Here is a 13497-nt window from a genome sequence, read left to right on the forward strand (position 1 = left end):
TGTAACTGTTTAAATAGGCAAAGAGATTAGCATGAGGATGTAGACTGTCATGATGTCTGTCTGGAGTGGCTCATGACTGTGAGTGCCTACCTCAGGGCAGACTGTCAAAATAGGGGGACACCCCAGACTAGTGGTATATTCTATAATTAGATTTCACTAAGCCAGTGACTAATGTGAACTCCTGGATCACTGTAACAATCTTACCATGGAGTCAGAAATAGTCCCCACAGACTCTCCAGTCTATCTTGCAGTCCATTTTCTCTCTGATTGTTATGTTTCTCTGAATAAATAAATAATACTTTGTTTTGAAGAAGGTGTCTGCCACTTGTATTTTCAGACAGATCACTGCTCCTGAAGGGAAGTTTCAGACAGGTACCAAACTTGGTTGAGCTAGCTAAGGAAACAAAGTTGGTAAACCAGGGTACTGTAACCTGGAGACCCAATCTAAAAGTAGGCTGAATCACAGGATTCCAACCTGAGAGACAGAGAGGTCAAAGGTTCAGCTAATCCTGAACCATGACTTTTTGTTAATAAAAATCAGTGGGAGTACAGGGTCCTGCTGCAAGTTATATTGGAAGGGAGGTCTAATTAGGTGCAATGGGAGGAGTTGTACTATACATTAAGTGCCCAGTTCTGCAACCTGCAACCTCACAAGTGGTCCCATTTACCTTACAAGTATTTGAAATATGAAGAAATAAATAAAATATAGGGAAGCTAAGCCAAAGAGGTGAATTTATACCAGATATCATCATAGGCACCGACTTCTTCTGGCACCAGTGAGTGCTCTATCGCCCTCTGTCCCCACCTCCACCCCGACCCCACCCCGGCCCCGCCCCCTCCTGCCCCAACTCCGCCCCCTCCCTGCCCCTATTTGACTCCTTCCCCAAATCCCCGCCCCGGCCCCACCTCTTCCCCACCTCCTCCCCTGAGCGTACCATGTTCCCGCTCCCCCCGCTCCCTCCCAGAGCTTGCTACAGCTGTTTGGCAGTGGCAAGCACTGGGAGGGAGGGAGGAGTGGAGACGTGGCACACTCAGGGGAGGAGGCGGAGGAGGAGGTGTGGCTGTGGGGGCGGGGTGGGGAGCTTGGCTGCCGGTAGGTTCACCCACTAATTTTTCCCCATGGGTGCTCCAGCCCTGGAGCACCCACAGAGTCGGCACCTATGGATATCATATCAGTGAAACTGTCTTTTGGCTGTGCTAGAGCCGATATAGACAAAGTTGTATTCCAGAGAACTTCCAACTCCAATTCTTGTGCACCTCTGCATGAGAGAGACTTCATTTAAAATGAGCGACCTTTTAAATAGAATGGTTACTTCATTTTAATAGAATATACAAACTCAGCTGCACAAATTCTAAACTCCTACACCTGATCTATAGTTTACATGCAATAGATCAAACATACGGTAAGAGGTATAGGCTGACTAAAAGAACTCTGACGAGTAAAGTCTGCTTTTGCATCAACACCTATTTAAGGTGTGTTTGCTACTCCCTTTAAACAATGAAGTTACTCTAGTTAGAATGATGTTCAATCCTGGAAGGATTAACACTCCATTCAAGCCCGTCAGATTGGGGAACTCTCTGTGGAACAGTTGGACTGTGACGATTAGTGTGCAGTTGATGAAAATAAATGCCTGCAGTTATGCATACTAGATGAACATGAATTATTAAATGAAAGAAATATAATCCTCAAGTCCTAGACAATATATCTTGATCACAACTGTATGCAGAATAAGTAGTATGACCGAGATAGTCAAAGCTAGAAACGAAAGGTTATGTGCAAGTTGCCCAGCTAGCTGATGTACTCTTAGGTCACTCATCTCCCATGACTGAAAGAAAATAATTGTAACAGGTGGCAACAGCTGCTTTCAAGACTATAGTAGCTGCAACAAGAGAATGACTACACAGATATGTGAAAGTGCCTCAGGTTTGTCATGGTTCAAAGTATTTGAAATCCAGATTAAAGTCAGAGTTCAATGACAGGCAGGTTTTGCAAATTCTGCTTTCATTAAAACTGAAATTAATAGGGTTGCACCGGTGTAAATAAGAGCAGAATTTGGTCCTCTGCGTTTAAATTAAATATTCAGATAATATAATGCCTATAATAATATCTGGTCAGCATGGGAAACAATTTAAAGTTATGATTCAGAAAATTTATGACAAATAGTCAAGGCTGAGATTTTCAGATCATACTTTATAAGACACATTTATAAAAAGTTTATAAAGGGCTAGTCAGTGATCAATAGATATTGGAAACCTACTACAGGTATGAGTAGCATTAGAGACTGTCAGCAGCACATTCGTGGTAGGTTTTATAGAACGTTTAAAGCCATGGTTATTTGGCTTGGCTTGTTAGACTCTAACAATTGATTAACCATTATTAAAACATCTATTAATCATTTATTAACCCTTCATAATTTTTTTTAAATGTAACCTTAATATAAAATGTGATTTTTTTTTCAAATCTTCCCTAAGAGAACTGGATGCTCAATTGCCATTAAAACTAATGGGAATTTGGTATCCATATCCCCTAGGTAACTTTAAAAATTTCAGTCCATGGCACATAGCAACACTTACATTAACATTGCCCAGGGTTTTTCATTCTAAAGGGTCATTTTCAGGTTTCTCAAAGTTTTAAATTTTGGGGTGAAGTTTGATACATTTGCTCTCTGTCCCAGAATGACTTCTGTTCTGAACATTTCACCAAAAACAGATGAGCCATTTTCAAGCATAGTAAATTACATGGTGGGAAAAATGCATTTTTTCTACAAAATCAAAAGATCTGCAAAATGAAGGTGATAAAAATGACATTTGGCAGGGCCAGAGCCTCTAGGACATGTGCTTTTCGGAGGTCTTGTGAACATTAGATCTGATTTGGCTGAGTTATAAGAGTTTAAAAAAAGATACATCACATATGCACACTGTTTTTTGTTACACAATATAAAGAACAATCTGCCAGTGTTCCTTTGGCATTGCACATGCATGTGTAAATAAACCGAGTAGAAATTTCCACAAAAGCTATTCTCTATCACGCACATACTGAAGTGCTTTGCTAAAATTGAACCTTAATCTCTCTGTATATTAGGCCTTGTCTAACCACAAACTTGCATTGGTTTAATTGAAATTGTTTTTCAAACTAATTTAATTAGTGCAAAAGGCTCTGTGGACACTCTTATTCCAGTTTAAACCAGGCTTATTTTGGTTTAGTTAAAGTCAGTTAGGAATTGGTTTAAGTTAAACTGAAATAAGCTACTCTTAAACTGAAATGAGTGTCTATACAGCAGTTTGCACCAGTTTAACAAAATCAATTAAAAAACCCAATTCAAGTTAAACCAACACAGCTTTCTCATGTAGACAAGCCCTTAGTTCCCCATCTGTAAAGTGAGGACAATAACACTACCCTACCAAACAGGAAGTTGTGAGGCTAATTTTATTAATGTTGAGACACTGAGACACTATGGTCATAAGAGCTTTTCATAGAATCATGGAATCTCAGGGTTGAAAGGGACCTCTGGAAGTCATCTAGTCCAATCCCCTGCTCAAAGCAGGACCAATCCCCAATTTCTACCCCAGATCCCTAAACGGTCCCCACAAGGATTGAACTCTCAACCCTGGGTTTAGCAGGCCAATGTTTTTTAATGTAAGGTTTTTTTGAAATATGATATTATAATAATAATAATTGTAATACTTGTAATAATAATAATTAATTGAGTTTATAACTCAAGTAAAGCAGTTTAAAATGTCATATACTGTACAGTACAACATACTCCCAGAAAATTTTTCAAAAGCAGTTTTTGTCTGGGGTTGCCAGTTTTGGTTGGACCTATTCTTGGAGGTTTCATCACCTGACATAATCTTTAAGTAAAGATTAATCTTTAATTCCTGGAGATTCCAGGCTAATCCTGGAGGGTTGGCAACCCTATGTCTTGTCATCAGTGGTATGGAAGCTGAATATCAGTTTCTATTCTACATTATTCTAACAATGATTCTGTGGCAGAGGTCTGATTATGTTCTGTTCTATCCTGCTGACAGGAGAGCTTCATAGAAGACATCTTCTCTAATTCAGACAAAATTCACCTTTCAGTTCTGTCGATGTAATTGAGAGCCAAATTTGTCCTACCTTTTATATTGTCTGTCTTGTCCATATTTTTTCAAGGACCAGTGCAGCCTCAACATTATCCCAAGCCTGCTTCTACCAAAGTCAATGGGAGTGAATGAGGTTTTTGTTTGTTTTTTTTTGTTTTGCATTTTTGCAATTTTGTGATTTCCTAGCCTCTGAATATCTTTGCATGAAAATATATTTTCAGTACTCATTCAAATGAATATTGGTGATCTATTAAAAGTGGTGTGCAAGGGAGGAAATGATTTTGTGCTGTCTTTTTTTTTTTTTTTGGCTTGTTCATGATGGGTAAAGAAAGTATGAGTTTCCCTGCCCCCACCAAAATAATTTCCCCCCCACTTATTTTAAATATAGTGAAAATAGTGCCTGGAGGATTTTAAAGGGCTAAATAAAACAGATTTAAATTAATGCAGATTTTATTGTTACTTTCTTTTGCAGTTTCCTGAGAATGAAGATTTTGAAACTGTTTAATTTCATCCTTGCAAATTGCTTAATAACGGCCATTGGTAACTCGGTAAGTTTTACGAATTCCAATCGTATTTATAATGCCCTTGTTTATTTCTAACAGTATAGAAGAGGTCAAGAATAAGTTACATTATTCTTATGTCTAAATTTTCCTCTAGCAATAGGTTAACTTCAAAAAGTTCAGAAGGATTGTCTGGAGAAGCACCCAAAAGTTTGGGCGATATAACAAACATCCAAATCAGTCAGATTTCTTGGACCTGGAAATCTCCTGAGACTGAGCTTTGTGGGAGCAGACTTCTGTGGCAGTAATTCCTGTTGTGGTCAGGCTAGAACTACCACAAGAACAGTCTCTCAAATTCTTATATTCTGGCACTTCCGTTTCTAGTTCTGGTAGAAAGAAGAGTGGAAACAAATGAAAATTAAATCAAATGAAGGGGGAAAGTCTAGGTTTGCTTCATTTCTGTGCAAGTTCACTGACCGCAGTGGAAAAAATCATTACATTAGCATGAAGTCCATTTTCTTTCTTTTAGTTTTTGGTGGGAAGCTTCTGGACTCTGGTTGACTTTGAAGTAAATAAACTGGGAGCACTGTAAAACTAATCCCAGGGTTTTCACCACTTCAAGGATGCATAGCATTTCATCTCATTAAAGTCCTAAAAAAGAGGAAAATACAAATGAAAATTCAGTGAAAGATCCTTTAAGTCCTTAGCCTAATTTAAAGGTGTCTTTTACTGCAAGGATGTTAGTTCCTAAAGAGTTACAAAATGAAGAAATAAAGGGTACATGTGCATATTAATAGCATCAACTGGGTTAAATATGGGACAATGTGTCCAAGAATAGATCTGTCAGCAGCCCTTGAATAATTGCTTCTAAATGTATAGAATAAACAATTGTAGTCAGTAAAGCAGACAAAAGAAGCTATGTTCAATCTGGTTTAAATCAGTGGCACTACTATTCACTAGAGACAGAGCCACAACCAAATAACATTTCTCTAATTATTATAGTATCATAATATTTTTGCTTTGATTCATGTGTTGACTAAAGAAAGGAAAAGGAAAAGCAATCTGTTTTTGCCAAGATTCTTGTACTATATGCCTAGGGCCAGAGTCACCATTTTATTACTCTACTTTTACACTGGACTAACTCCAGTGATTTCAGTGGAGTTATCCTGGGTAAAACTGGAGTAACAGGCCCCTAATCTACACATCTGAGAGCCAGGCTGATCCACATTAAAGTTATAGAACTGGTTTCTGATTGTCCCCATGGGAATAGGTCCGGTATTCCAGATATGAGACCCTTATTATTGCTGCTCATCAACAAAGCCTTATAGGTCCTGTTTGGAGTTCAGCGAAAGAGAGACCAAAAACTCGAAGTTAGTACTGTTCATGCATAGCTAGACAGATATTGTTTTATTCTTTTTCTGGTCAGTCAGTTTCTTATTACGGTACTAGCTGTCCAACACCGCTGATAGGCACCTAATATCCACTAACATGGGGATCTTCGAGCTCTTGTATCCAGGGTATTTTTACATAGTGTATTCCAGTTTCTACCATAACTGGCTACACAAGGTGGAAAGCAGTGGAGATTATTCAGGCTCTGTGTTGGTCTTTCACTTTCATGAGCTCTAAATTGCAAATATTTAAAGTAAATAAAAAGAAAACTTCAGTTTAAAATCCAAAGTTTAGAATAACAGCATGTAGAGACTTAAAATATCTTCAAATGATACTGATAAGTAATTTAGACTCAAAATAAGTGATAGACCTCCATTTATTTATGCCCTCCAGATTTGAATTAATCTTTCCCCCCCAAAAGTCTCTTCTGCATTATCAAGATTATATAAAATAAACATTAACTTCCGATTATTGCTAATTTTCTTGGAATCTTGGGGTATGTCTACACTACAAAATTAGGTCGAATTTATAGAAGTTGGTTTTTTAGAAATCGTTTTTATATATTCGAGTGTGTGTGTCCCCACAGAAAATGCTCTAAGTGCATTAAGTGCATTAACTCGGCGGAGTGCTTCCACAGTACCGAGGCAAGCGTCGACTTCCGGAGTGTTGCACTGTGGGTAGCTATCCCACAGTTCCCGCAGTCTCTGCTGCCCATTGGAATTCTGGGTTGAGATCCCAATGCCTGATGGGGCTAAAACATTGTCGCGGGTGGTTCTGGGTACATATTGTCAGGCCCCCGTTCCCTCCCTCCCTCCATGAAAGCAGCAGCAGACAATCGTTTCGCGCCTTTTTTCTTGAGTTACCTGTGCAAATGCCATACCACGGCAAGCATGGAGCCCGCTCAGGTAACTGTCACCGTATGTCTCCTGGGTGCTGGCAGACGTGGTACTGCATTGCTACACAGCAGCAGCAACCCATTGCCTTGTGGCAGCAGTACAGTAGGACTGGTAGCTGTCGTTGTCATGTCCGAGGTGCTCCTGGTCGCCTCTGTGGGGACGAAATTTGGAGTGACTTGACCAGGTCATTCTCTTTAGTCCTGCAGTCAATCCTATTGAACCATCTGATGGTGAGCAGGCAGGTGATAACGGATTGCTAGCAGTCCTATTGTATCATCTTCTGCCGGGCAGACAAGAGATGTGGATGGCTTGCAGTCCTTCTGCACCATCTGCTGCCAGCCAAAGATGTAAAAGATAGATGGAGTGGATCAAAACAAAAAAATAGACCAGATTTGTTTTGTACTCATTTCCCAACACCGCCCCACCCCGCTGTCTAGGGGACTCATTCCTCTAGGTCACACTGCAGTCACTCACAGAGAAGATGCAGCGAGGTAAATCTAGCCATGTATCAATCAGAGGCCAGACCAACCTGCTTGTTCCAATAAGAACAATTACTTAGGTGCACCATTTCTTATTGGAACCATCCGTGAAGTCCTGCCTGAAATACTCCTTGATGTAAAGCCACCCCCTTTGTTGATTTTAATTCCCTGTAAGCCAACCCTGTAAGCCATGTCATCAGTCACCCCTCCCTCGGTCAGAGCAACGGCAGACAATCATTCCGCACCTTTTTTCTGTGCGGACGCCATACCAAGGCAAGCATGGAGGTCGCTCAGCTCACTTTGGCAATTAGGAGCACATTAAACACCACACGCATTATCCAGCAGTATATGCAGCACCAAAACCTGGCAGAGCGATAACGGGTGAGGAGGCGATGTCAGCACGGTCACGTGAGTGATCAGGACATGGACACAGATTTCTCTGAAAGCGTGGGCCCTGCCAATGCATGCATCATGGTGCTAATGAGACAGGTTCATGCGATGGAATGCTGATTCTGGGCTCGGGAAACAAGCAGAGACTGGTGGGACTGCATAGTGTTGCAGGTCTGGGACAATTCCCAGTGGCTGCAAAACTTTCGCATGCGTAAGGGCACTTTCACGGAACTTTGTGACTTGCTTTCCCCTGCCGTGAAGCACATGAATACCAAGATGAGAGCAGCCATCACAGTTGAGAAGCGAGTGGCGATAGCCCTGTGGAAGCTTGCAACGCCAAACAGCTACCGGTCAGTCGGGAATCAATTTGGAGTGGGCAACTCTACTGTGGGGGCTGCTGTGATGCAAGTAGCCCATGCAATCGAAGATCTGCTGATATTAAGAGTAGTGACCCTGGGAAATGTGCAAGTCACAGTGGATGGCTTTGCTGCAATGGGATTCCCTAACTGTGGTGGGGCCATAGACGGAACCCATATCCCTATCTTGGCACCGGAGCACCAAGCCGGCGAGTACATAAACCGCAAGGGGTACTTTTCGATAGTGCTGCAAGCTCTGGTGGATCACAAGGGACGTTTCACCAACATCAATGTGGGATGGCCGGGCAAGGTACATGACACTCGCATCTTCAGGAACTCTGGTCTGTTTCAAAAGCTGCAGGAAGGGACTTTATTCCCAGACCAGAAAATAACTGTTGGGGATGTTGAAATGCCTATAGTTATCCTTGGGGACCCAGACTACCCCTTAATGCCATGGCTCATGAAGCCGTACACAGGCAGCCTGGACAGTAGTCAGGAGCTGTTCAACTACAGGCTGAGCAAGTGCAGAATGGTGGTAGAATGTGCATTTGGATGTTTAAAGGTGCGCTGGCGCAGTTTACTGACTCGCTTAGACCTCAGCGAAACCAATATTGCCACTGTTATTACTGCTTGCTGTGTGCTCCACAATATCTGTGAGAGTAAGGGGGAGACGTTTATGGTTGAGGCAAATCGCCTGGCTGCTGGTTACGCGCAGCCAGACACCAGGGCGGTTAGAAGAGCACAGGAGGGCGCGGTACGCATCAGAGAAGCTTTGAAAACCAGTTTCATGACTGGCCAGGCTATGGTGTGAAAGTTCTGTTTGTTTCTCCTTGATAAAACCCCCAGCCCCTTGGTTCCCCTCCTCCCTTCGATCACCATTTGCAGAGGCAATAAAGTCATTGTTGCTTCACATTCATGCATTCTTTATTCATTCATCACACAAATGGGGGATGACTACCAAGGTAGCCCAGGAGGGGTGGTGGAGGAGGGAAGGAAAATGCCACACAGCAGTTTAAAAGTTTACAACTTTAAAATTTATTGAATGCCAGCCTTCTGTTTTTTGGGCAATCCTCTGTGGTGGAGTGGCTGGTTGGCCGGAGGCCCCCCCACCGCGTTCTTGGGTGTCTGGGTGAGGAGGCTATGGAACTTGGGGAGGAGGGCAGTTGATTACACAGGGGCTGTAGTGGCGGTCTGTGCTCCAGCTGCCTTTGATGCAGCTCAACCATACACTGGAGCATATTGGTTTGATCCTCCAGCAGCCTTAGCATTGAATCTTGCCTCCTTTCATCACGCTGCCACCACATTTGAGCTTCAGCCCTGTCTTCAGCCCGCCACTTATTCTCTTCAGCCCGCCACTTACTCTCTTCAGCCTGCCACCTCTCCTCCCGGTCATTTTGTGCTTTCCTGCACTCTGACATTATTTGCCTCCACGCATTCATCTGTGCTCTGTCAGTGTGGGAGGACAGCATGAGCTCAGAGAACATTTCATCCCGAATGCGTTTTTTTATCTTTCTAATCTTCACTAGCCTCTGGGAAGGAGAAGATCCTGTGATCATTGAAACACATGCAGCTGGTGGAGAAAAAAAATGAACAGCGGTATTTAAAAAGACACATTTTATAAAACAATGGCTACACTCTTTCAGGGTAAACCTTGCTGTTAACATTACATACATAGCACATGTGCTTTCGTTACAAGGTCGCATTTTGCCTCCCCCCACCGCATGGCTACCCTCTCAACCCTTCCCCCTCCCCGTGGCTAACAGCGGGGAACATTTCTGTTCAGCCACAGGCAAACAGCCCAGCAGGAACGGGCACCTCTGAGTGTCCCCTGAAGAAAAGCACCCTATTTCAACCAGGTGACCATGAATGATATCTCACTCTCCTGAGGATAACACAGAGAGATAAAGAACGGATGTTGTTTGAACGCCAGCAAACATACACTGCAATGCTTTGTTGCACAATGATTCCCGAGTACGTGCTACTGGCCTGGAGTGGTAAAGTGTCCTACCATAGAGGACGCAATAAGGCTGCCCTCCCCAGAAACCTTTTGCAAAGGCTTTGGGAGTACATCCAGGAGAGCCGCGAATGCCAGGGCAAATTAATCCTTTCACATGCTTGCTTTTAAACCATGTATAGTATTTTAAAAGGTACACTCACCAGAGGTCCCTTCTCTGCCTGCCAGGTCCAGGAGGCAGCCTTGGGTGGGTTCGGGGGGTACTGGCTCCAGGTCCAGGGTGAGAAACAGTTCCTGGCTGTCGGGAAAACCGGTTTCTCCGCTTGCTTGCTGTGAGCTATCTACAACCTCATCATCATCCTCATCTTCTTCGTCCCCAAAACATGCTTCCATGTTGCCTCCATCTCCATAGAAGAAGTCAAACAACATGGCTGGGGTAGTGGTGGCTGAACCCCCTAAAATGGCATGCAGCTCATCGTAGAAGCGGCATGTTTGGGGCTCTGACCTGGAGCGGCCATTCGCCTCTCTGGTTTTCTGGTAGGCTTGCCTCAGCTTCTTAAGTTTCATGCGGCACTGCTTCAGGTCCCTGTTATGGCCTCTGTTCTTCATGCCCTGGGAGATTTTGACAAAGGTTTTGGCATTTCAAAAACTGGAACGGAGTTCTGATAGCACGGATTCCTCTCCCCATACAGCGATCAGATCCCATACCTCCCGTTCAGTCCATGCTGGAGCTCTTTTGCAATTCTGGGACTCCATTCATGGTCACCTCTGCTGATGAGCTCTGCATGGTCACCTGCAGCTTGCCACGCTGGCCAAACAGGAAATGAGATTCAAAAGTTCGCGGTTCTTTTCCTGTCTACCTGGCCAGTGCATCTGAGTTGAGAGTGCTGTCCAGAGCGGTCACAATGGAGCACTCTGGGATAGCTCCCAGAGGCCAATACCGTCGAATTGTGTCCACAGTACCCCAAATTTGACCGGGCAAGGCCGATTTAAGCGCTAATCCACTTGTCAGGGGTGGAGTAAGGAAATCAATTTTAAGAGCCCTTTAAGTCGAAAAAAAGGGCTTCATCGTGTGGACGGGTGCAGGTTTACATTGATTTAATGCTGCTAAATTCGACCTAAAGTCCTAGTGTAGACCAGGGCTTGGTTAAGTGATTCAATTAAGGACTAAGAGTCATGGGTTCTGGACTCTGTCAGTGACTCGCTGTGTGACCTTGGGCATATTATTTAACTTTCTATGCCTCAGTTTATCCATCTGTATTATTATTTATTGCTTGTATTATAGTAGCACCTCGGAGACCTGGTCTAAGACTGTAGATCCTTTGTGCAAGGTACTGTATAAACACAGAACAAAAAGACAATCCCTGCCCCAATCTAAGTATAAGCCAAGAGACAGCAGAGATACAGACAGACAAAAGGGGAGTACAAGGAAACAAAGAGAATATTGGTCAGCCTCAGAGGCTGTGGTCTCAGCATACTAGCAGCCTACCATTGTCAAGTTTTTTGTAGCATCACAGCAAAGGAAAGTTTTAAATAGGGATCGGAAGGAGAACAGTTATGTTTACGGGAGCTCCTTTCAAGAGTGAGGGGCAGCAGGAGAAAAAGCACAAACGTGTTTGTTTGAAAATTTAACAAGGGGGAATGGAGGCTGATATTATGGGCTGATCAGAGGCAAGAGGCAACCTTTTGACATTGAATGAGAGATGATAAGTTGGGGGGCAGGGGAAATAGGCCATGAAGGGCCTGAAAGTGAAGACAAGTAGCTTATTTTTATACAATAGAGATGTGGGAGCCAATTAAGAGATACAAAAAGAGAGAGAACATGGTCAAAACAATGGACTAGGAACATGATCTTTGTAGCAGCATTCTGAATGGATATGACTGGGACATGACTGCATTTCTCAAGGCCAGAGAAAAGGATGTTGCAGTACCTGAGACATGAAATTATGACAGCCTGGATGAGAGTTTTGGCTGTGTGAATAGATCGGAAAGGCCATATCTTAGAGATGTTTCACAGAAAGAATCTGCAAGATTTAGACATAAATGGACATGAGGAGTCAGAGAGAGGTCAGAGTCCAAGATGATGCCCTGGTTATGGACCTGAGTGGACAGGTAGAATGATGGTGATGTCCTCAGTGATCAAGAAAGGAGATAGCAAGAAGGATTTTGTGGGAAGGGAAAGGAGAAGAAAGGAGAAGATTAAGAACTCTGTTCTAGCCATGTAGAGCAAGACGTCCACTGCTTTCCCTTCATCCACAGAACCAGTTGGACATGTGGACGTGTAGGTAGCCAGGAACACCCATAAACCCAGGATCTGGTCCAAGAAGTTCTTATGCTTGGTGACATCTCCTCATCTCTGTCAGGACGACTGGAATAAGGCTAATGTAGTGCCCATCTTTAAAAAAAGGGAAGAAGGAGGATCCTGGGAACTGCAGGCCAGTCAGCCTCACCTCAGTCCCTGGAAAAATCATGGAGCAGGTCCTCAAGGAATCAATTCTGAAGCACTTAGAGGAGAGGAAAGTGATCAGGAACAGTCAGCATGGATTCACCAAGGGCAAGTCATGCCTGACTAATCTAATTGCCTTCTATGACAAGATAACTGGCTCTGTGGATGAAGGGAAAGCAGTGGACGTGTTGTTCCTTGACTTTAGCAAAGCTTTTGACACTGTCTCCCACAGTATTCTTTCCAGCAAGTTAAAGAAGTATGGGCTGGATGAATGGACTATAAGATGGATAGAAAGCTGGCTAGATTGTCGGGCTCAACGGGTAGTGATCAATGGCTCCATGTCTAGTTGGCAGCCGGTATCAAGTGGAGCGCCCCAAGGGTCGGTCCTCAGGCCGGTTTTGTTCAATATCTTCATAAATGATCTGGAGGATGGTGTGCATTGCACCCTCAGCAAGTTTGCAGATGACACTAAACTAGGAGAAGAGGTAGATATGCTGGAGGGTAGGGATAGGATACAGAGGGACCTAGACAAATTGGAGGACTGGGCCAAAAGAAATCTGATGAGGTTCAACAAGGATAAGTGCAGAGTTCTGCACTTAGGACGGAAGAATCCGATGCACCGCTACAGACTAGGGACCGAATGGCTCGGCAGCAGTTCTGCAGAAAAGGACCTAGGGGTTACAGTGGATGAGAAGCTGGATATGAGTCAACAGTGTGCCCTTGTTGCCAAGAAGGCCAATGGCATTTTGGGATGTATAAGTAGGGGCATTGCCAGCAGATTGAGGGACGTGATCATTCCCCTCTATTTGACACTGGTGAGGCCTCATCTGGAGTACTGTATCCAGTTTTGGGCCCCACACTACAAGAAGGATGTGGAAAAATTGGAAAGAGTCCAGCGGAGGGCAACAAAAATTATTAGGGGACTGGAACACATGAGTTATGAGGAGAGGCTGAGGGAACTCCCGGGAAAACCGAGAAGTCTGCTGCTTGCCGGGGGCTAAGAT

At 43.6% G+C, this 13497-nt stretch overlaps 1 protein-coding gene across 2 annotated transcripts in view; it reads left to right on the top strand.

Moving 5' to 3' along the window:
• Positions 1-13497, top strand: part of FGL1 (fibrinogen like 1) — a 69558-nt gene that overhangs the window by 19571 nt on the left and 36490 nt on the right. For both annotated transcript variants that reach the window (XM_084626944.1, XM_084626945.1), the window contains exon 3: positions 4556-4631. In XM_084626944.1, coding sequence (XP_084483070.1) covers positions 4566-4631 — 66 coding nt within the window. In that variant the 5' untranslated portion in view covers positions 4556-4565. The remainder of the gene's footprint in view (positions 1-4555; positions 4632-13497) is intronic.

Source organism: Lepidochelys olivacea, assembly GCF_965140295.1.
Source record: "Lepidochelys olivacea isolate rLepOli2 genome assembly, chromosome: 4".
Classification (NCBI taxonomy): domain Eukaryota; kingdom Metazoa; phylum Chordata; order Testudines; family Cheloniidae; genus Lepidochelys; species Lepidochelys olivacea.